Source organism: Helobdella robusta, assembly GCF_000326865.2.
Source record: "Helobdella robusta unplaced genomic scaffold HELROscaffold_25, whole genome shotgun sequence".
NCBI classification, from domain to species: domain Eukaryota; kingdom Metazoa; phylum Annelida; class Clitellata; order Rhynchobdellida; family Glossiphoniidae; genus Helobdella; species Helobdella robusta.
Window position 1 is genome coordinate 2,310,752 of NW_008704310.1, and position 25,549 is coordinate 2,336,300.

General features: G+C 32.1%; 1 protein-coding gene across 1 annotated transcript in view; it reads left to right on the forward strand.

Moving 5' to 3' along the window:
- The window catches only part of HELRODRAFT_79668 (hypothetical protein), a gene marked incomplete at both ends in the record, with an annotated part of 93,589 nt that overhangs the window by 51,712 nt on the left and 16,328 nt on the right, over positions 1-25,549 (forward strand). The window contains 8 exons of the mRNA XM_009019788.1: positions 11,067-11,202; positions 11,265-11,332; positions 14,147-14,285; positions 14,793-14,950; positions 17,314-17,371; positions 17,418-17,531; positions 22,031-22,140; positions 22,204-22,333. Coding sequence (XP_009018036.1) covers positions 11,067-11,202; positions 11,265-11,332; positions 14,147-14,285; positions 14,793-14,950; positions 17,314-17,371; positions 17,418-17,531; positions 22,031-22,140; positions 22,204-22,333 — 913 coding nt within the window. The remainder of the gene's footprint in view (positions 1-11,066; positions 11,203-11,264; positions 11,333-14,146; positions 14,286-14,792; positions 14,951-17,313; positions 17,372-17,417; positions 17,532-22,030; positions 22,141-22,203; positions 22,334-25,549) is intronic.

Sequence of the window (25,549 nt, forward strand, 5' to 3'; positions counted from 1 at the left end):
TATATATATATATATATATATATATATATATATATATATATATATATATATATATATATATATATATATATATATATATATATATATATATATATATATATATATATATATATTGGTAACAGACTGTTGTTAATGCAACATTTCAAAAATTCAACACTTCTTTCAACATTGTTCAACTTTTTTATATTTCTTTTTAACTTATTAATTTCAGAGAATTAGACATTTTATTGTTTTAAAAAAATTTTTTTTTATTAAATAAATTTGCAAATAGCTATTTCGAGTTATAAATAACTCATCTTCAGTCCATTATATATAAGGTATGTAAGATATTTGATAAGAAGGAACAAGTAATTATTAATTTATATAAATTATTTAATTCTGTTGAGTTAGCATTGATTTGTCGAATAATTTGGTTAGTTTTCGTTTTAAGCGATAGTGTTGGATTTTTAGTTATCAGTTTAAATTTGGTTTCATCTTTCGATATGTCATTTAATTTAGATAAATAAGTTTTATTGTCTAATATTACGTATGAATTAGATTTATCGGCTTTCAGTATTTTTATATTTTTATTAGTTTTTAAATTTTTAGCAGCAATTTTCAATTCGTTCGTCAACAATTTGCTATTACACGAATTTCGTCTTTTGTTAGATTCACTTAATAATTCATTGGCTAATTGTTGATTTACTTTCACATTTCCTAATTGTTCTTGTTTCCAAATTTCATTTATCAACATCTCATTCTCAATATGTTTATTTATTTGTAGTTTGTTTTTTATGAGATGACAATTTAAGCCGAGGTTCAAAAATTGTTTTTCATCTATTGTCAACTGATGGCTACTAAGATTAAGGAAATGATCTTGGTGTTGTGGCAACAAAACTGGTCCGCGATATAAATTGTAAACATTATTGATATTGATAACAATATTGATGATGTAAACAACAATCATACCAATAGTGACAACCTTAACAACAACACCAACAACAACATCAACAATAACAACAACAACAGTGCCAACACTGTAGATACCAAGCTACAACCCACAGCGCAAATATCAGTTGCAATTGGAACATCATCAATAGTGACAACCCTAACAACAACATCAACAACACCAACAACAACATCAACAACAACAGCAGCAGCATCAACAATAACAACAACAACAATACCATTGGATACCAACACCACAACCCAACAACAAACAACAACAACACACGTTTAGACGGCATTTTCCCCGAGATCGGGGGTTGCCGTTTGGCTACCTATGATGAAACCGAAATACCCCTCGACGCCATCCAAATCTGTCACTCGTCTCAGTATCACGCAACCCCGCTTTCACCCTGTCCTTCTCCACCTGCTCTCTCCATCCCAATCGCGGACGACCCCTTCCTACCACTCCTTCAACCTCGAACTCCAACTGTGATCCAACGCCACAACCCACAGCGCAAATATCACTTGCAAATGGAACATCATCACAAGAAGCAAGAAGATCCACAGCGATGATAATAATAATAATAACGTTAACAATAATAATAATAATAATGTTTTTAAATATTGTAAAAATAATATTAATAATATGTAGTTAATTAAATAAATTAATTCGCGCCTCTCGGCTGAGCGTTGATATTTACCTTAACAACCATAATATAAACAATCTTGCCGTTAAAATTTTAAAAATCGCGTTTTATATTGTTTATAGTTATTAAATTTATTTTATTGGTTTTCTGTTTTAATTTAATAATTTATATAAATTAATAATTACTTGTTCCTTCTTATCAAATATCTTACATACCTTATATATAATGCACTGAAGATAAGTTATCTATAACTCGAAATAGCTATTTGCAAATTTATTTAATAAAAAAAAAATTTTTAAAAACAATAAAATGTCTAATTTCTCTGAAATTAATAAGTTAAAAAGAAATATAAAAAAGTTGAACAATGTTGAAAGTAGTGTTGAATTTTTGAAATATATATATATATATATATATATATATATATCAATCAATCAATCTTCGTTTTGCGTCCAGAGACCCGGTTTCTAGAGGTAGGACGTTGTTTTCTTTGCCATATATATTCTTTGAAGATGAGGCTTTTGATGTAATGCATATTGCTCCGCGCTCATCTTTAATTTAGAGACAATCCGTAATTAAAAACAAACATTTATGTCAGATATGTTGACGATATCTTCGTCACATACAATGATCCGGAACTAGTCAGCCAGCTACTAGCAACCCTGAACCAATCAAAATTGAATTTCACCCTCGAGCACGAAAGTGAAAATTCATTGCCGTTTCTGGATGTTTTGGTAATGCATGACGAACAAAGATATACAACTGCCGTATACGTCAAAGGAACAAATAAAGGTATTTGTTTAAATGGGTTAAGTGAATGTACGGAACATAAAATAGACGAAATCGTCCTTAAACAAATCATAAAAAGAAATTTTACATCGATCAATGATACTAATATAATAAAACTCAGGATATACTACAATTATTGTAAGACATCACAATTAGTCTTAAAGAACTGCTTGCACTCCTAAAGACGATTCTACTTTGAAGCGTAATCATGCAATATATGAATTTAAATGACGACTGTACGCGTCAACAACCTTCGTATATTGGTGTTACGACCACTTAACTATTAAAACGTCTCACAATGCATACGCAAATAGGAGCCCTCAAATCTCACTTGCAATCAACACATACAACTCTAACAACTCGCCAAATTCTTAACAACAACACAAAAATAATTTATCAAAACACCAAAACTATACATCTAAAAATTGCAGAAGCTGTCGTAATAGATATCAACTAACCCCAAATAAACATCCAACAAAGAATGATAACATCATTACCAACTCGACGTCTTAATACTAACTTCGACAACAATGAAAAACAAAGGAATGACAACAACAATGATGAAGAATACGATACCAACTAATAAACTTTGTTAAAGAACTTTGCTTTGTTTAAAGAAACTATATAAACCAAATTTGCATTGTGATTATTCATGAAAAATCGAAATAAGGCTTTATCTGCATGATGAGTTCGGATAACATCTGTTTCATTATATTTTCGTGATGAACTTGGATAATTCTATTTTCAATAAATTGAACCATTTCCAGAAAATTCTAGTAATGAATATTGAAAAGATAAACTTTAAATTGTTTAATGCCAACAATTCGATAGAATAGAATTCATACAATACTGTATAAAATATGGTCTCCTTCCAATATATATATATATCAATCAATCAATCCTCGTTTATAGTTTCCATCCGTTATGGCTCCGACTTTTTTATTCCATTCATCAGTTTCTGTCTCTAAACCGATCTATCCATTGCGTTTGTCTCCTTGAGAAAAAGTGTTTTCAAGTTCTCCTGTATAGTCTGCGTCCAGGACATTTTTGAGCGACCTCTTGGGCGGGTGCCAGGCACCTGGTGCTCAGTAACGGAAATAATTGTGTCGTTTTCGCTTCGCTTCACATGGCCAAACCGTAGGCGATGACGACGACATGCATCCATCAACGTGCACAGGAATGAGGAATGCTACGCCGCATCAGTACTAAGACAAGAAAGTGCCATCTGTTCCACGCCTTACGTATGCGTCCACGAACGGCAGCATCAGCTGTTCCAGTGCAGTCCAGCATATCTTCTAAATACTTGAATGAAGTAGCAGTTTCGATCCCGGAAATCGTATCATTATCTGGGCTCAGTTGTCGTGGGTTGATGCAGGCGGGGCATACGAAATCAGTCACTTTTCTCATTTTCAAGCATCGTCTGTGACACCACTGCTGACATCGTAGGCATTTGATCGAGTTGCTTCCAACTCCAGCCCCACGCATTCCATATGTTATCTGAGCGTATCGGTTTGGTTATATCTCCCATCACCGTGATGAAAAGCAGGGGGCTGAGTATTGGTCCCCAATGGACGCCGACGTTAATATCAAATTCATTCTGTTATGCTGACCAGAGTTTTTTGTTAGAGTACGTTGCCATAACCAGCCGAACCAGATATTCCAGAACAAGCTATCTACGTAGACTCCACCTGATTGTTTTACGAGGCATTCTGTTGAAACAGTCTTTTTTCAATGACTTTTTCAATAACTTTCAGGGGATGTTCCAGTTGTGCTACTGTTCCATTCCACTGGTAGTATTGCTGAAAGAGTATTTACTCTACATCTCCCGACAGATGTGTAAGAGAGCTCTGAAGCCTGCCCCACCAGATGCCTTGATGATATCATTTGTAAGTCCAGACGGACCAGTCGCTTTACTCACCTTCATTGCCTACAACGCATCCGTAAGCTCCTCAGCTGTGATGTCCTGAATCGGTCCTTCCACCAGAAGTGCATCAAAGTCTATCCCAATAGGGTTTGTTTCATTCAATAACTGATCGAAGTAATCCTTCTAGTGATCTTTCACTTCATTCTGCAAGGTTATTATGGTGCCTTTATTATTTTTTATGCATGTGCCACCAACTATATCCTTTTTCAGTTTTCTGACCTGATTTGCTATTCGGTAGAGTGACAGAATTTGTTCGTTTTTACTTCCAGACAGCCATACCTTGCATTGATTTGCACGAGCTATCGCAACCTGACATTTCGCTTCCGTGTTCTTCGATCGGTAGGTCTTTCGATCTTCATCAGTCTTTGTCTTCTGCAATTGTTTGAAAGCTGCTTTCTTACTGGCAATAGCATTTTGCACTGTCTCGTTTCACCACCAAGTCTTGCGGTTGTGCTGGCGTTTTGGTCCAGATTTCCCACATACAGCTGTTGCAGCGTTCACTAGGGTGTCCTGAAAAGATTTCCAGGTTATGTCTACCTTTTCCAGACGATCCAGCTGTGCCGATACCAACTTCTCGATTTTCTCCCTGAACATGGGTTTCTTCAGTTTCCATGTCTTTATTCTAGTAGGCATTCGATTAGTCAGGGCGTGATCGTTCCATGATCATATCGGCCACCAGCAATGTTGAGGGATGCATGCTTCACCTGGAATGACTTTTTTATTCCTGAATAGTCGTCTGTGTTGTTGTCTGACGACAATAAAATCAATTTGTATGCATGACATCCCGCTTTTATATGTAATCAAATGTTCTGCCCTCTTCTTGAAATAAGTGTTCAACAGGGAGAGTTCATGGCTTTCAGCAAATTCCAGAATCCGTATAGAGACCCGTAGCCAAAGCCACCGTGACATATTTGCTTTATCTCCAACATGGCCGTTGAGGTCGCCACGTATATTTCTGATGATGGTGTTTTCCTGACGGCATCTGAGAGTGTGTTCCAGAAGTCATTTTTGGCGTCTTCAGATTCATCGGTCTGTGGTGCATATTCAGAGAAAACAGGATATATATATATTGTATATATATATATTGTATATATATATTGTATATATATATATATATATATATATATATATATATATATATATATATATATATATATATATATATATATTATATATATATATTAGCGAGCGACCTTGCTGTGAAAAAGTTTGTTTTAAAAAGGAAAAAAATGTAAAAAGCATGCTTAGATGTACACCATCGGCCTCGACGGTCCCCCGATGGACAAAGTAGGATCATTGATTGATTGATTGATTGATTGATTGATTGATTGATTGATTGATTGATTGATTGATTGATTGATTGATTGATTGATTGATTGATTGATTGATTGATTGATTGATTGATTGATTGATTGATTGATTGATTGATTGATTGATTGATTGATTGATTGATTGATTGATTGATTGATTGATTGATTGATTGATTGATTGATAGTTTATTTAAGATTGTTTACATCGTAAAAATTTCGCTGGTATTTATTCCAATTAATTCAGACATATGAATCTGTTGTATAATTAACACGTCCATTATTTCTTTTTTAACATGTCAGTATTTAAATTTAAGCAGCTTTCTAATTTAGGAACTTTGCTGGAATTTAAACTTACAATTATTGGAAATTTATCTATCAAATTATTATTTAAAGAGTATTTAATAGTATAAATAGAGTCAGATATCTTTTCTTTTTTCGATTTTCCACGCGACAATTTTTCAATTTTATTAAGTTTCAACAGTTCCAAATTATTTTTTAGCAATTTTAGGTCATTAACCTCATTTGTGAAAAAACTCCGCAGTTTTATTCATAAACGGTTTTTTGTCAAATTTATTCAACATTATTATTTTAAAAATACAATAGTTCATTAATTACTATTTGTCTGGAAGCCATGCTGAACCAATCCCATGTATTATATATATATATATATATATATATATATATATATATATATATATATATATATATATATATATATCATTGTCATCACCATCAAATTACCATCATCACTATAATATTTTTTTTTTCTTCCAAATTTATTTGAAAAGCCAAGCCAATATCACCGTTGTATTACTGCTCCTATCTCTACCAGTTCTAGCTGCAGGGATCACAATACTACTAACTGATCGTAAAAAAAGTCAGGAGATCAAAAAAGTAACAAAAGTACTTGCGAAGACCACCATGACTGAAATCAAACAAAAAATTACAATAATAGACTAATAATAATACATTCACAAAATTAGTTAAATACATTTAGCAACCACGTTAATAAACAAATACATTGCATAAAAGAAGTAAAAAAAGTACTGGATCAACAACAAAATGAAGGTCATACATAAACACAGTCAATTAGCACGCCCATATGTCATCACAGCGTCTTTTGCACATTGCTTAAATCCCTTCAAAGGTAGATGTGATTGACCATCCATGGCCAAATCATTCCATAATTTGGAAGTTTTAAATTTTTTTAACAGTTGACCACGTTGCCTGGTAGTTGTCCGAACCCTATCAAAAAAATTTAACTGCTTTAAAAATAAGTATTTTATAAACAAATACCAGCAGAATAAAATTATGTAATTGTTCTATTCTAAGAATTTGATGGTTACGAAACACGTCATCAGTATGATCGCGAAAGTTCAAAGAAAAAATTATTCGCATAAAACGTTTTTGCATCACTAAAACTTTATTGATCCAATATTTACTGGCGGATCCCAAAAACACATTTCCATATAACAAATGTGGATAAAAAAAGAATAATAAAGTAAGATCATTGACTTGACATTCAACCTGTCTCTCACTCTAAACAGAATCCCAACGGCACGGTACAGCCTATGGACGATCATGTCGATGTGCTCATTCCATTTCAGGTCACTTTGTGTAACAATTCCCAAAAATTTTACCGAATGAACCCGTGGATATGCCCTGGATAATCAGCTCAAAGCCACTCAGGGGCACCTTGTTCGTTTTTATTTTTTATGCTGAACCACTCTCCATGTATTTTATATATATATATATATATATATATATATATATATATATATATATATAAAGTTCACTTTGACAAAGTCAATCTCCATCTAAATTCATTTTGACAAAGTCAATTTTTCCCTATATAAACAGCAGAAAGCACTGATGATGATTCATTCGGAATCGAAATATGGCCTTATTTGCAGCATGAATTTGTAAAATAAGTTTAATTTGAATTTTAATAAACTAAATAAACTAAACGTTCACCAAAAAACATTAGTGAGAAAAATTGAAAAAACGAACTACAAACATATTAATGCCAAACATTCGGTAGAATTTATAGAATATTGTAAAAATTATGGTCTATTACCAACATATCAATATATATATATATAAATATATATAAATATATATATATATTTATATATAATATAATAAATCAATGCTAACTCAACAGAACATAAAATACCGCTATTAACTGGAGACTACAGACCAGGTTATATGTATGGTACTGTCAAAATTCACAAAACTGGCGACCCACTTCGTCCAATAATTAGTCAAATACCAACAGTCACATATAATGTAGCAAAATGGCTCAACAACATCCTAACTCCATATATTCCAAATGAACATTGCATTTCTTTATCATCAGAATTTATTCACATCCTAAAAACTAGATCATCATCAGGCATCATATCATCAATAGATGTGGAATCTCTTTTCACTAACGTTCCTGTTGATGCCACAATAGATATTATTTTAAACTATGTATATAATAGTGCTATGAATCCACTAAAAATTAAACCTCATCTGCAAAAACAGTTACTTCAAATCTGCACAAAAGAAGCTCCTTTCTACACTCCTGATGGAAAAATGTATCAGCAGGTTAATGGTGTAGCCATGGGCTCCCCTCTAGGAGTGTTGTTTGCAAACTTCTACATGGGATATTTAGAAGAAACTGTTTTCCAAAAGAAACCACATCTCAAACCCAAAATGTATGTAAGATATGTTGATGATACGTTCCTTATAGTAGAAAATGAAAACAACTTGATGGACCTAATTGATGAATTTAAATCCAACTCAGTTCTTTCCTTTACCCATGAAATTGAAAATAATAAACAGCTACCATTTTTGGATGTCCTGATAACCAGAAATGACATTGGTTTTCAAACGCAAGTTTATGCAAAAGACACCAATTTGGGATTTTGTCTTAATGGTAAAAGCGAGACCTCAGAACAATATAAAAATAGTGTTATATTTTCTTTAGTTAACAGAGCGTTTCAACATTGCTCTGATTATACACTCATCAACTCAGAATTATTAAGAATAAAAAAACTTCTCGTGAATTACTCTTTGAAACAAATTGATCAAGTCATAAATAGATTAACCAAAAAATATCATGAAAATGCACAAAATATACATCAAAATAATGCAACTACCAACAACGTTCCAAACAACAATGAACAGGAAGTTAATGGCAACCCCTCCACCACGTCTAATAACTTTGATAATAAGAGCATCACAAGCCTCACCACAAACAGTAATAACAACAACAGCAACAACAGTGCCAACACGGTAGATAACAATGCCACAACCCACAGCGCAAATATCACTTGCAAATGGAACATCATCACAAGAAGCATCCATCGGAGCATTTTCATGTCGGTTCGTTGAAGTTGTTCCAGTTTGGTTGTCATTGGCCATGTTTCTGCACCATATAACAACACCGGACGTATTACAGATTTATAAAGTCTTGATCGTAGTGGTAGTGGGATGTACAATCTAGAACATCCCCTAGATATTGAAACGGTGTGACTTTCTCTACCTTAATCGCTTCAAAAACATTCTATTTCGAATTTGTTGTTGTGGATTGATGCAAGCAGGACAAACAAAATTGGACACTTTAGATAAAGTTCCACTTATTTTTGAACAACGTTTCTGACACCACAGGTTACACTGCTTACACTTGATTGAATTTTCACCTACACCAGCTTTACATCGTCCAGTAGCCGTGGATTGGATTGTTAGATGTCTTTTTTTCTTGAAAAAGTATGACTATGTCTCAAGTTTTTACCAAGAAGCTAATCTATTAACAATTAAACAAATATATAATTTTGGTCTGTTAAAATTTATGTTTAAATTATATAAAAATTTATTGCCTCCTAATTTGTCCATTCATTTTAAAGCTCTTGATAAAAAGTTACGTGTTTTAAGACAAATGAATGATTATGTTCAACCTTACCCTAGATTAGTAATTTACAAATTATCTATTTTCTCCTCCGGGATTTCACTTTGGAATAGATTACCTTCAAAGTTCAAATTATTAAATAGCATTTTTGATTTTTTTTAAATAAAATATTATTATACGTTTCCAAATAATCTTTGTTATTTCAAATTTATTATGCTGATATAATATGATTAAACATTTTTGAGTTTATTGCTGTTGGTTTTTGAATGTAAGTCTTGAATGTATGTTGATATTTATTCTTGGACTTAGTTTGAATTCAATTTGTTGTTTGTTCAGGCAAAATCATAAGATTGAACATTTTAATTATATTGTTGTTATTTTTTGAATGCATGTCATGAATATATGTTAGTATTTATTTATTGGCCTTAGTTTGAATTATAATTTGTTGTATGATTTTACACATTATAGATAACACTACAAGGATCAAATTTTAATAATAAACATTGTGTACTAATTGTTTTTTTTTATCATGTATCCTACCTCATTTTCATTGCATTATTAATCCACGTACTTTTCTTTTTCCCTTTTTTCGGCAGAGGGTTTGCCCATACTTTTTTCAATAAACAAATAAAAAGGATCATCAGGATAGTAACAAAATCAAAATATACAGCGCAGGCAGAACCGTTGTTTTGATCAAATAACAACATGAACTTCAAAATATTGAATCAGTTTCCTGTGTCAAATTTGTATTCATGCAATTAATAATTTACTGGCAACATTTTATCACTATTATACGATAAACAAAGGCGATAGAAGAAAAAAATTACATTATAGCACATGTTTCCAAAACCGATCTCCTGTATCGTCATGTTATCTGCAGTAAACCAAATTTTAAAAGGTTTCAGTATTGACGAACAAACATGTCAAATTTCAAAGACAAACTGAAATCGCGTTTTTCAACATCATTGTAAATAATTGAATTGTATGTTAATGTGGATGAGTGAGTGCAAATGTGTGAACGTGTGTGAATGGGTATAATTGAACGTGAATTGGAAAGAATGAAGTGTGCTTAAACAATGTTCGTTGTAAACGGTCAATTGACTTTTTAAATTAAATGGAAATTGTAATCTGTAAACTGTATTGTATTGTACTGTATCATATAGTATAGTAATTCAAAGAATAAGTCAAGATGGCTGTGCTCTATGAGCTGCGTGTAATTTATTTGCTTCATTTCATTTAAAGTCAAATAAATTATCAATCAATCAATCAAATGGCTTCAACGGTCCGGCTGACATTTTAAAGAATAAAAATGATTCAATCGTAAATACTGAAAAATTGGTTGGAGACGGCACTACGTCCTAGAAATGAATCTAAATTTATCAGACAATCAAATTTATTACCAGACAACAAAATCTTTGTTTTTTATTTTTTGATGATTTGCTTAATACTTTTTTAATAATCATTTTTTCAAATAAGCTTAATTGTAAAATTAAACAATAGAATGGTGACTTAAATTTATGGTCGCCAGCTTTAATACTTTTTTTTTGAAAACACTCAACTGTAAAATAAAACACTAGAATGGTGACTCAATTTGGACAAGATCTTGAAAAAAGCATAGAGGGTGCAGGATCAGAAATCAGTATAAAGGAACTTTCCGGAGGAGCGAAGATCAACAGAATATTTCATGAAAGATTTCCATTTGAACTGGTTAAGGTATTAAACACATAATATGTTTTTTTATACAACATTGTATGAATATTTATTTTAAAATTTAGATTGAATTTGACGAGAAAGAATTAAGAAAAGAGATTATGATAGCAATCAAAAACATTCATGGAATTAGGTGATTTTCGAACAATTGTAAAATTTTCTTTTTGAAAATGTTTTCTTATTTCCGTATTGTTAATTAACATACAGATTTTCATAAAGCTCTAACAAAATTTATTGTACTACAAATTATGCCTTTTGGCTTTGTTGAAACAATTGCTACAGAACTTAATACACGTACGCTGAAGCAATCTAAATCTTAATACATGTTCGCTGAAGCATCATAGGCACAAGGATAGTCATGGGACAGACAAGAAATTAAAAAGCGGAATACTTCAATTTAATACTGTAGTTTAAAATATTCACATAGTGCAAATATAAAAGAGCTACCAACGTAATAATGGGACTACTAGTATAGGTTTGAGTACACATCTGGACTTGGGTAAATTCAAAAATTAAAGTTAAACCCATGAATTTGCAACTGACCATCTTTGAGTGATTCTGAAAACTGAAATCCAAAGACTTTGCAATGCCTATAAATTTTTTATACCTCTTTATTGCAGTTAATAAATTATTTTTCTACTAATTTCCCAATTTAGATTGTGATTAGATTGAGATTGTGACAAACTATCGTTTGATTTTTTCTATGAAAACTTACTGGCTTGAAAGATAAAAGAAAAAATTGTTATATTAAAAAATTTGAGATGAGATGCATGTAACGAAAAATATATGTATTCTATTTAACTGTTCTCAGAATTTTAACTCAATCAATCAATCTTCGTTTAGCGTCCAGAGACCCATTCCCCGAGGTAGGACGTTGTTTTCTTTGCCATCAATTTTTTGCGCCAAATTAGACGATCAATTGATTCCATTTCATTTAAATTTAGAGCTTTCATGAGTTGCTCGATGGTTTGCGACCAGGACTTCTTTGTACGGCCTTTGGGACGTGTGCCAGGTACTTCAAAATCTGCAAGAGAAGTTATGGCACTGTTTCCACTTCGTTTGACATGACCGAACCACCGCAGACGGTGTTGCCGGCATTCGTCCTTGATATCATCTAAACCAGTACGACGCAAGATTTCGGTAGATTTGATGTGGTCTTTCAGACTAATTTGTTGCATCCATCGGAGCATTTTCATGTCGGTTCGTCGAAGTTGTTCCAGTTTGGTTGTCATTGGCAATGTTTCTGCACCATATAACAACACCGGACGTATCACAGATTTATAAAGTCTTGATCGTAGTGGTAGTGGGATGTCACGCCACATCAATATAGAAGCAAGGAGATGCCATTTATTCCAGGCTGCACGTATGCATGCTCGAACGGCAGCTTCAGCTGTTCCAGTACAATCTAGAACATCTCCTAGATATTGAAACGATGTGACTTTCTTTACCTTAATGGCTTCAAAAACATTGCTATTTCGAAGTTGTCGTTGTGGATTGATGCAAGCAGGACAAACAAAATTGGACACTTTAGATAAAGCACCAATTATTTTTGAACAACGTTTGTGACACCACTGGTTACACTGCTGACACTTGATTGAATTGTTACCTACACCAGCTTTACAAACTGAACAGGGCCATCGTCCAGTAGCTGTGAATTGGATGGGTTCACCAGTGTTCATTGCTTTGGTTTTGCTGATGTTGACTTTGAATCAATGATCGGCGAGTCTGGTGTTCCAATCTTCAAACATCTGTGCTGCATTATGCTCAGACGTGGCTGTTAAAACGATATCAGCATATATTAGATTTCAAATGTCACCAGTGCGTATCGGTTTTGTGATTTCTTCCATCACAGTTATAAATAACGATGGACTGAGAATCGAGCCTTGGTGAACTCCAACGCCGATGTCAAATGCATCTGTGTTTCCAACCTTTGTGCTGACGAGAGTCCTAGTATTCGTATACATTTCCATCACAAGTCGAACAAGATATTCTGGAATGAGTTATCGACGTAGACTCCACCTGATTGCTTCACGGGGAACCCGATCAAATGCTTTTTCAAGGTCTACAAAAATGTGTGACAGTTGTTGATGCTTTGCGGGGTACTTCTCTTGCAGTTGCCGAAGGATGTGAATAGCATTAATTGTTGATTTCCCCACTATGAAACCAAATTGATAATTTCCAATTGTGATGCACGACGTTAATCTTCTCTCAATGATTTTCTCGACAATTTTCAGAGAGTGTTCTAACAGACGTATACCCCGATATGATTAACAGTTCAATGGATCACCTTTACCTTTGTACAGCGGAACTGTCATGCTATAGTTCCATTCAGTCGGCATTAAGCAATTTCTTCACACTTCGCGGCAAAGTTGTAGTAACGTTTGGATACCTGCAGTACCAGATGCTTTCATAATGTCATTTGTGTGAGCCCTGCTGCCTTTCCATCCTTCATAACTTTAATAGCTTTTGTAAGCTCCTCTACAGTGATGTCTGGAATCGGACCTTCGATGGGTGGAGCGTAAAAGTTGACATTGATGGGATTTGTTTCCTTTAAGAGACGGTTGAAGTATTCTCTCCACTGTAGCTTGATCTCCTCTTGTTCATGAACCATCTCATTTTTGTCGTTTTTGATACATGAGGCACCAACTATGTCTTTTTTCGTGCGCTTTGCTTGTTTTGCTATACGATACAGAGATTTCATTTTTTCATTTGTTTCATTTGTTCAGAATTTTAACTCAATATGAAACAAAAACGAATGAAATATATAATAAAAATTTTTTTCAAATTTGGGTTCAGTTATGAAAGTGAAAGCAATTATAACAACTGGTTAAACTTTTAGAATAAATTTTTACCAGAATATAAAAAAGTTACTTTTTTTGACAAAGTTTAATCACTCATTGAAATTTATTATTCATTCGTTTATTTTTATCAACATTTATTTCAATAGGACGGGCTTGTTTACTCCTGATATGGCTTTTGAAACGATAGTCAAGAAACAAATTGAAAAGTTGAAAGCGCCCTCCTTGAAGTGTGTTGATATGGTTGTTACTGAATTAACAAATGTTGTTCGGATATGCACTGAGAAGGTTATTAAGTCGAAACATTTTTTCCTAAATATAAAAAGTTGAATAGAAAGTAATGACACTTTTGAAATAAAAATTCATTAAAAATCTTGTTTCTTGAGGGTTATTTAGCATATTTTATATGTTTTGATAAACTATACATCACTCCTTGGACAAAACACCCTAAATTTGTAGTATAGAGACAAAGTGTTTTGTGTGTATGTGTGTTTCTGTAAGTAAGAAAGTATTGTACTTAAAAATGTTGCTACATTTTAGTTACGATGGTGCTGAGTTCTTACATCATAGTCAGGTGGAGATTATTTGGTAGCTAACCGCGCATTAAGAAAAATTAAAAAGTTAATTGAAACTAACATATAAGAAATGTTTCTCCACAAACTTGGAAAGAAATTATATAAAACTTGTTTTACTTAAGCTTTAGCTAAAATGAAATATAATATATATATCTTTCTGTAAAGTTTAGCACTTTTTTCAAAATATTTTAAAATTTAACCACAATAATTTTTTTAACAGATGGCAAGATTTCCACTCTTGCGGGAAGAGACAGAAAGAATAGTTAATACTCGTGTTCGTGAACGTGAACAAGTAACAAAAGATCAGTTAATCTTAGCTGTTGACATACAGCTGGCTTATATGAATACTAATCATGAAGACTTTATAGGGTTTGCCAAGTGAGTGATATTAATTAGCCGTTTTATATTATATTGATGAAGTAGCCTTCATGAGCTTAATTCTTACATTCTAATTCTACTTCCTAGTAGTCTCGATTACCTATTTTATATTTTAGAAAAAGCCTTGATAAGGCCGAATTTTATGAAAGGAATAATATTAGTTTATTTGCATTGTACTCACATTGCATTTTAAACGCTGCTACCGGATTTATTGCTATGGTTTCAAGATTTGTTTCAATGACGTCCGAAACGTGTTGCCGGAAAAAATAAAATTTTAAATAACTACTTGTAATTTTTTCTTGTAAGGGATGAACCAGCTTATTTAAGAGATAATTTAAAACCGGTTTTTAAAGTTACTAGTCGGTCTCAAAACTAAGTATCTTACGGCATTCAAGCCTGCCTATCTTGAAACCTTCGCTCGAGTGTGAAATGACTTTTTTGTTGTTCTGAGGAGATACTGCTCAACAATGTAATTAACTTAATTCGAAAGATGACAAACATTTTTTTATTAACCGATAAGCGTTTTACAAATTTGGAATACAATACAATATAATTATTCATTATTTTTAGTTAATAACTAAACAGCTATATTGTTAACCTTTTGCTTACAGAGGAACATTTCATCATTTAAACAGCATTCTTGTTGAATATCATTCTTACTTTGTATTTCATATTTCTACTTATTATTTGAAAATCCACATTTCTCAATTTTATATTATAGTATTCCATTTTATATAGTTGGATTAATAGTTATTTTTAAGCTTATTATTACGGTCTCATAAAAGTTATGTATAAACATTTTTTGGTGATTGGTTTGCCAAAAAGACGATTGTTTGCAATGCGGCGGCGTTTCTAGCCTAGATGTATTCCATTATAAGGGTTCCGATGGACGTTCCTGTTCAAACTATTCTGTTTTTTTTTATGGTGCATTCAATTCTTTTAGAATTGGAATAGTTTTCTGAAATGATACTACAAAGTGTGAATGCAAGTATGGTTTAAAACAGGTTGGAAAATTGGTTGCGATGTCTATGTTTGTTGATATTCGTTTTCGGACTTTGCGGAAATGTTTTCAGATTGTATTTTGTCAAAAAATATGTTGACTAAATTTTATTTTCAACTTTGCTAAAATTTTCATTATTGTCCGGAAAGTTCAAGCCAACGGAATGATTTCAGTTTATTATCGCTCACAACGGACAACGTGACTGCCCTAACTCTACTGTTTCCTCTCGTAAAGAGTCCTTCGTGTTTGTTGCATGTGGGATATTTTTCCATCTACACATTTCTACCTCTATACATTCATCAAAAACTACTCAACAAACGTAATACGAAACATACGAGACATTTTTAAATGACAGCAGGAAGCTAGAACTTTTGCCAACACAACCAATTAGTTTTTCTGCTTCTTATCCTTTGGCGTAGCAAAAAAAACATAACAGTTTGTTCTCCTTTTCTTTTTCTTCAGTAGCCAACTTATTGCTTCCAACATAAGGAAATTATGGAAAAAAGACCATCCAGTTATGCGTCGAACGATCTGTTTTGAAAAACTTTTCCGTCATAACCAAGGTTTACAGATTCTTACGACTGCACGGTACCCTACTTGCTTACAAAAAGATTGAAATTGGAGTTTGCCTTATTAGACAGAATGCAGAGTTGCAAACTCTTCTATTTGAATTTTAAATCAAAATTTGCCTTTTTTAGATAAAATGGTTGTGCATGCAACAATAGGATTGTATTTTCTGCTTTCGTACTCGAAAAAATGTTTTTTATTTTTGCGCATAGTTGCGGCGTAGGTCGAAGCGCCAGTAAAAAATTTTCTTTCAACACCTAGCATGTATCAATTTTATAAATTTTTTATTAGGTGTAATGATGTCGCGTTTTGTTGGTTGGCGAGTTAGTTCACGGTACGAGCATTGTTATTGAGAACCGATTCAAAAGTTGTGGGTTCAAAAAATATGATGCCGGTACGTATGAAAGTATGTGTAAGTTGTGTGATGTTATACTTGGAAATTATTCTGTCACTAGCGAATTTAAGGCTAAGTCGTGCAATAATAGTTCATTAGCAGTGGGTGTAAAATTCGTTTCCTTGTTCACAGCCAAGTTTTTATCAGCTCCACAACTTAAACGCAAATCTTATTATTATAAATAAAAATTCTAGAGTAGAGTTAGGGGTAGATACGTCTTTTTTACCAACTGATTTCGGAAAAACTTGGATTGCACCCAAAAGTCGTGTAAAAGGTAACCAAATTAACAATGATATAAAAAAAAATCATAACTTATTGCATTGTAAAATTTCTAGCTAGGCCAAAATGGTTTATCAATGGTTTATACATAACCTTAAAGTTGTAACTAAATTTACTTTCCAGTGCTCAACAAAGTTCTGAAAATCCCCACAAACAAAAAATAAGCAACCAGGTTATTTGTGTAATTCATTCATCTAATTTTTTTTCATGAATTGTTTATTTTGTAGGTTATTCGTAAAGGCTGGTTGGCTTTACATAACATTAGCATGTTTAAAGGAGGCAAGGCTGAATTTTGGTTTGTTTTAACTGCTGAAAATCTTATGTGGTTCAAAGATGAAGAGGTAAAAATTTAATTTTATATTACGATATATACTAGGGTTGTATCAGATTTGACTGTAACAATTCCGGCCGGATCAGAACTGCTTGTATTGTATAATACCTTGTTTGGTTTATCCCTATAAATTACCTTGTATGTTATCTTATATTTAATAGAAATTTATTTATATATATATATATAATTTAATATAATATAATATATAATTTGGTACGAGGTTTTCAGAAAGACATGTTCGATTAAAAATAATACCCCAATTTGTAGTTATTTGCTTTTTAAATAAGACTTCAACAAGACGTAATTTAACAGATTCATATTTATTTTAGTCCGTGATTTGGCTGACGGCCGGTTTGCCATCGTCAGAGCCTAAAATTATATGAATTAATTATTTAATTTAAATATTGAATTGAATTATATGAAATATTAAATCATTAAAATCAATTAAAAGTTACTGATAAATGTGGCCTAAAATAAATGTCACCATTCGATTTCCATCTAGTCTCCTGAAAGCAGCAGATGTCAATCCTTCTACGCTCGAGCATTTCTGCGATTTCCATGCTGCGACCAGTCACTGATCCAAGATTTAGCGTTCCAAGTCTAAGTACCATAGAGGGGCTATTCTGAATTTTTCTGCAACATCCCTCCGCTATTGCATACTTCCCAGGGATTCTTGGCACTCCTTGACCACTTAAGGCCTGCTGGGGACTAGGGGCCATTGTTTTTCTTTGTATTGGCATAGAAATAATTTGGGGAAAGGTTTTTACATCCGGACACCCATCCTGACGACAACCACCAGTTATAAGCGATGGGCCTAGCCTTTTGCTCAAAAGCACGCAAGGCCGCGTGGATGCAGTTTTATGTCATGCCCAGGACATTGTCATGCCCAGGACATGTTAGAAGTGAGTCACTCTCTGCACTGTTAATGAGCTAATTATTAATGAGCTAATCATTTGAGATCGGCGACGTGAAGATACAAACGGGTGGTTAACAGCGGTTGGTTCTAGTGTGGGTTTGCTGTATTCATATTTGTGGTTGACAGAAACTTGTTTACTGTTGACGACGTTAAGTGATTGAGATAGAACGGTATCGTGGTATTAAGTGAAAAGTTGCAGGACGTGGGCGAAGTTGTCGGACTGCGTATTGATCCTTGGTTTATTTGTGAGGATAAGAAGAGCTTTGTCAAGGATAGTTCTTGTGATTGGCATATTGTGTAGATTTTTTGGAGTGATCCTTTTTGAAGTGATATATATATATATATATATATATATATATATATATATGTATATATATATATATATATATATATATATATATATATATATATTGATGAGTCACAGCATGTTCGGCGTTAATTAACTTCCAATTTAACTTTTCGATTTTTCTAACGGTTGATCGTAAATCATTTTCAAGTTTCAAAACCAAAATTTTTGTTTATTTTATGCATGGTAGAACAGAAAAGCTTTTTTCGGTATTCCTATACTATCTTCAGTGTTCAAATTGATATGTTGTGTTTGTGCCCAGATGCTCAAATATATATATATTGTGTATACTTTACTTTGTTGATTTCTTGTTTGTTTAAAGTGAATACTTAGTTTTATAATCTTCGACTTCGTTAAGTATAACACTTTTTCGTGTTTTCATTATAATAATAATAATAAATATCATTTATGAAGCGCCAATTGATCATGGTGATATGAGTTCAATAGCAATGACAATAGTAAAATTAATAATTAATAATAATAACAATTGACCATGGTAATCATGGTAAAATGAGTTCAATAGCATTAAAAATTGCTGGGTGAATATTGCAATAATAATATTATAATAAAAAAAAGGTTAATTAGAAGCAACATATAAAAACTATTGTCAATTTAGAGCAGGATTAAAATAATAAGTTTTTAAATTAGATTTAAATCCACAGAGGGAGCTAGAATTTCTAATATTCGGAGGCAAAGAACTCCAAACACTAGCAGTAGCATGACGAAATGCTCTTTTCCCAATGTTGGTTGAAGAAATATGTTGAAGAAGTGTTGGTGCTTTGGCAGAGCGAAGATATTGATTATTCTTATTTAGATGAAGAAGACAATCAAGATACAAAGGGGAATGTGATGACAACAACTTGAAAACGATGATGGCGATTTTATACTGGATACGGTGATGAAATGGAAGCCAATGAAGGTTTTTCAAATTAGATGCTGCAGATATTAGTTGATTTGGTGGTGTATCAATATTTAGTACAACTCTGGCAGCCCGAATCATCAGCCTCTGGAGACATGTTTTTCTTGCTTCTGAGATATGCCAAACAATTGAATTACAATAATCAAGTTTAGACAATATCAAACAACGTGCTAGATTCCCAGCCAGATCGACTGATAAAAACTGTCTGATATGACGTATTTCCTTGATATGATAATTGCACGCTTTAATAATAGATGTAATATGATTTGAAAAAGTTAGTTTCTTGTCAAGAACAACACCGAGTGTCTTTAAAGTGTCACATAGAGGGATATCACTTTTACCAATCCTGATTGATGTCAGGTCTTGTAACTTTTTGATTGTGTGGAATGAGCCCAATTTGATGACCTCTGTTTTATTTGAGTTGAATGGAAGATTATTGAGAAGAAACCACCTCTCCATGGCAGCAATGCACGTAGTAATGGCATTCACATATGATGAAATATCATTATTCAATGAGATGAAAAGTTGTGTATCATCAGCATATTGATGGTAGGATACGTTGAATCTGTTGATAATCTCGTGAATTGGCGAGATATATAACGTAAAAAGAAGAGGATTCAGAACCGAGCCCTGGGGTACACCATGTTGTAATTGAATTGTAGGTGATACATATTCTAATATTTTGACAAATTGACTACGACCAGACAGGTAGGATGAGAGCCAGGACAAGGCAGATCCATCCACACCAAAAACAGTGTTTAGACGTTTTAATAATATGTCATGATTGATAGTATCAAAGGCTGCCGACAAGTCCAACCCAGCAAGAATTGTTGTCTGTTTGCTGTTGCAGGAGTTGAACACATGATCGAGTATGTGCAACAGAGCCGTCTCCGTGGAATGATATTTACGATAAGCTGACTGGGAAGGTGTAAAATTTGGATGTTGCGAGATGTAAGGCTGTAACCTTTTTAGTGCTGCCCTTTTAATAATTTTGGAAATGGTTGATAAATTTGATATCAGTCTGTAGTTTGATGTATCTGATCTATCTAAATTAGGTTTTTTTATGAGTGGAAGAACCTGTGCAGTTTTGAAGCTGTCAGGAAACTGGCTATGAAATGAGAGATTGGTTAAGATGGAAATGGCAATTGATTGGGTATTGATGCAGTTTGTTAACACTTGATGTGGGAAAGGGTCCACTGGTGATGTTTTGTTGCATGAGGAATTGATAATGCTTTTGATCTCATTAGGTGTGACATCATCAAAGAGATCAAAGCAAAGAATATTGCAAGCTGAAGCAGAAATATGATCTGAATTACCATCACCTGATGAAACCAATAATTGTTGTTCAATATTTTGGGAATGTTATTGATTTTATTAATGAAATAATTATTGAAGTTAGTGACCAATGATGATGTGTTAAAATTGTTGAGAGAAAGGTCGTTATGATTCCTGTAGAAGTTTATTGAGGTTGCGCCTAGTGACACGCGGGTTGATTGATTTATTGAGTTCATTTCTCAACGAATCAACTTTTGACTTAAGGATCAATTCCCTGGCCATGCTTTTTGCATTATCATAGTTTAGTTTGTTGATTGTTGTTTTGTTGTTCAATTATCGATGATTCTTCTGTTTGTAGTGACTTACTATCCAATCAGGTTTATATTTTGTATACTGTGTATTACATATTGGGTTGTGGTTATATTGTTGTTATTTTTATTTATATAATTTTCTAATATAAGTATTTTCTGTTTAAGGCGAATTATTTCAATGTAGGAATAATGAACATTTTCTAAACTTGGAATTTCATTTTATTTTTGTTTCTTTCGATTATTTTTAACCGAAGTAATTTCTTTTAATTGAGAATTATTTTAAATTTAAAATGATGAACATTTTTTTAATCTTATAAAATTTCTTTTTACTTAGTTCATGATATTTTCTTTTTTATGTTAATTTCAGTTTTAGTCTCCGTTATGAGTTTGTGTATACACGGTTCATGTTAACAACTACCATTCAGTAGCTTTCCAGCAAACTGAAGGAATGAAAACTAAAAAAAATTTTCTTTCAAAAGCGAATTAATGTTTTTCAAAAAATACGCCTTAAGCATTTTATAAAAGCAGTGAACTGCGTTGGTCACCAATGACTTGACCAGCTGCACTAAACAATAACTCAGATGTTCAATTTTCGTATAGAATAATATTTTATTTTAGCTAAAGCTTAAGTAAAAATGTTGAAACAAAAATTTACCGAAATCCGGTCCGATTTTTAATATAACCGGAGACGAACTTTGGTACACTACGCTTTTAACATTCGATTTTACAATTTTTCTTATAGGAGAAAGATAAAAAATACATGTTGTCATTAGACAATTTAAAAATTCGGGACATTGAGAGTGGTTTCATGTCTCGTCGATGTATGTTTGCCCTGTTCAATGTTGAAAATAGGTATGCTGGAATTTTCAGCATGTAATTTAAATTCATTAAAAAGCATAAACCACTTGAACGTAGAAATGTTTACAAAGATTATAAGCAGTTGGAATTATCAGCCGAAAGTGTGGAAGATGTTGACGGTTGGAAAGCTTCATTCCTTCGTGCTGGTGTTTATCCTGAAAAAACCCAACAACAAAATTCAGATGAGGTAAAAAATATTGAAAATTGATTTTGTGTTCTTTTTTAAAATGTCAACTTATAAATTGGTTACTATCAAAAACATTCCAAGAAGATACTTTTATTTTAATATAATATTCATTATAGTTTTTTTCACATATAATATAATTCACTTAATATTTAACAATTATTAATTATTTTTCATTTATTATTAATAATTCACTTATATAATATTTCATCATAATTAATATAATACAAAATATAAAATGTAGACATCTAACGAAACCTTAAAATAAAAAAGTGAATTTTTCATATAGAGATTTCTTATGGCCCAGGCTTTTGTTTTTTGAAGTGATTATATTAAATAATAGGTTTTCTTTCATTTTGATTAGATTGTAATAGAAGATTTTATTTATATTTTTTAATTTCCATTTTGTAATAATCTTTTTAAATAAAATAAACACAAACTTTAAACTAATTGCCAACTGTTTTTTAACAATATGTATGTATTGCAAAAAAATTCGTTTTAATCAGGCAATGAAATTAAAAAAAATTTAGCTATCGTAATTATTTTTATTTATTTTTGAATTGATTTTAAAAACGCAATAAATGACTAAATGTTAAAAATATTAGAAAGCAATTTTTAAGAAAATATGATTTTTATAAATGGTTGTTAAAATCTCTAATAAAAAACGGTAATGAAACAACAAAATTATTATCAAAACATTTAATACATAAATCAGCTTCTTGTCTCCAAGATTTTTATAGGATCTCTTTAAATGATGAAATGAAAGTTTAATTACTGTTGTGTGAATATCTTGGTGTAGTTATAACATTACTTTAATGATTAAAGTTTATTTAAATAAGCTTTGTAAATGTTTAGAATTGTAAATCATTATCATATAAATATTGTTTAATTACTGTTGTGTGAATATCTTGGTGTAGTTATAACATTACTTTAATGATTAAAGTTTATTTAAATAAGCTTTGTAAATGTTTAGAATTGTAAATCATTATCATATAAATATTGTTAAATATCTGGTATTTTTAGTATGAACAATTTCTACTCCACTTAACAATAAACGATGAAAAAATTCTCCATGTAATATCAATGATCAATTTAAGTACTTGGGAATAATGTACGATTTTTAAGTCAAAACACCAGAGAAAAAAATGAACTGTGTGATAAACTCAAAATTTTGCTGCAGAAAATTGGAGAACTGACTCGACAGCTCAATGGAAGCTAGAAATTTTCAGACATTTTATCCCCTCTCAAATAACATTTGAGTTACGTATCTATGATATGTCGCTGACTTTGATAGAATGCACTCTGGACCGCCTTATAACAGAAGCGGTAAGAAAATGGCTGTCTCTGCCTACAAGCAGCTGCATCGCTGAAGTTATCTCGCTACTGCATAAAACTGGGGGCCTCAACATAAAATCGCTGAAACACCACGCCATGTTATTAAGATAAAAACTCCGTGGGTATCTCAAATTAACGCCAGCGAAGAAATAAGATTGCTATGAAACAAATCTCATATTTCAAATATAATCTTATATAACAAATTTCAGAAAATGATGATGATGAATAAAACCAGCAATAAATGTTCTACAACAACACCAATATTACAGTTATTTTTAAGAACAAAGGAAGAAGTTCTATTGTTGGCATAGTAAATTCAAAATGTAATTTGTCATTTCAATTGGTTGTTTTGGCGTTTTTCATAACTATTTTTTAATATTCTTTCGTTCATTTTATATGACGTAAACATAAAGTTTTTATAATATATTGTTATATTATTGGTTCCAATGGACCGGTTCCTATCATTTTTTATATTAAATTAGGTTTTTTTTTCTTAATTACAACTTTATTACTGGATCTACAGTATAATGATAGCACTCTTATAGGAATAAAAAGGGAAAAGGCTAAGTCAGTGTCAAAACAGTCCAATACAGGGCTTCAATCATAAAAACTTTAGTCAGCCGGTCATCTTCTTTGGTCTCCTTTTCTTCATCGAATCGTAAACTTTCATAAGCATCATATTCTTCTTTGTCACTATTTACAAAATTTTTAATAAACTAAACGTTCACCAAAAAACTTTAGTGAGAAAAATTGAAAAAACGAACTACAAACATATTAACGCCAAACATTCGGTAGAATTTATAGAATATTGTAAAAATTACGGTCTATTACCAACATATATATGTGTATATGTGCAATATTTGATAAAATCTACAGAATTTTTAGCTTCTGAAAATTTACGATTGAGCTTTTCAATATTACAAAGTTCCTGTTAGAAGTATTGAAAAGCTCAATCGTAAACTTTCATAAGCTAAAAATTCTGTATATATATATATATATATATATATATATATGTATATTTATATTTACAATATTCTATAAATTCTACCGAATGTTATATATATGTTTTCAATACTTTTATAGAATATTGTAAAAATTATGGTCTATTACCAACATATATATATATCAAATCAAATTAAATATTGTATTTATGTAGCGCCAATTATAATTGCTTCTCAACAGCGCTCTCCTCGTATGAAGCATGTTGAAAGCGAAGCCATCATCGGTTGAGATCACTAGGAGTTACCAAATAGGTATGTCTTTAGACGTTTTCTAAACTCAGCTAATGATAACCCGGATATACCTAGTTCGATAGGTAGGCTGTTCCAAAAAATAGGCCCAGCAACTGCAAAATCTCTATCTGCTGTTTTCAGATTCAGATTCTACATACAGCGTGTTTGAATCAGCAGACCTTAGACGCCCATGTGATGACATAGATGAAACTCGAATACACTTATCTTCTAAATATTTCGGAGCCAGACCATTTAAACTTTTAAATACCATTACACCCAACTTGAACATGATTCTTTGTTTAACAACTCCTTTAGAATTGGTGATGCATGATCAAATTTTAATTTGCGATATATCATTCTAGCAGTCTGATTCTGAACCATCTGAAGTTTAGACAACAGTTTATCAGCTATGCCATATAGAAGACTGTTACAATAATCCAATCTAGAGTTGACGAAAGCATGTACTAATAGAGTCATTGTATCTCTATCTACCGATTTTGTGACTTGACGTAATTGACGTAGCTGGAACATACATTTTTTAACCAATAGACTGATTTGTGGACCCATTGTCATACGGGAGTCCATCACAATTCCCAAATTGGTAACCGTTTTACTGAAACTTATATCAGTCATGCTGATGTTAATCGAGGAA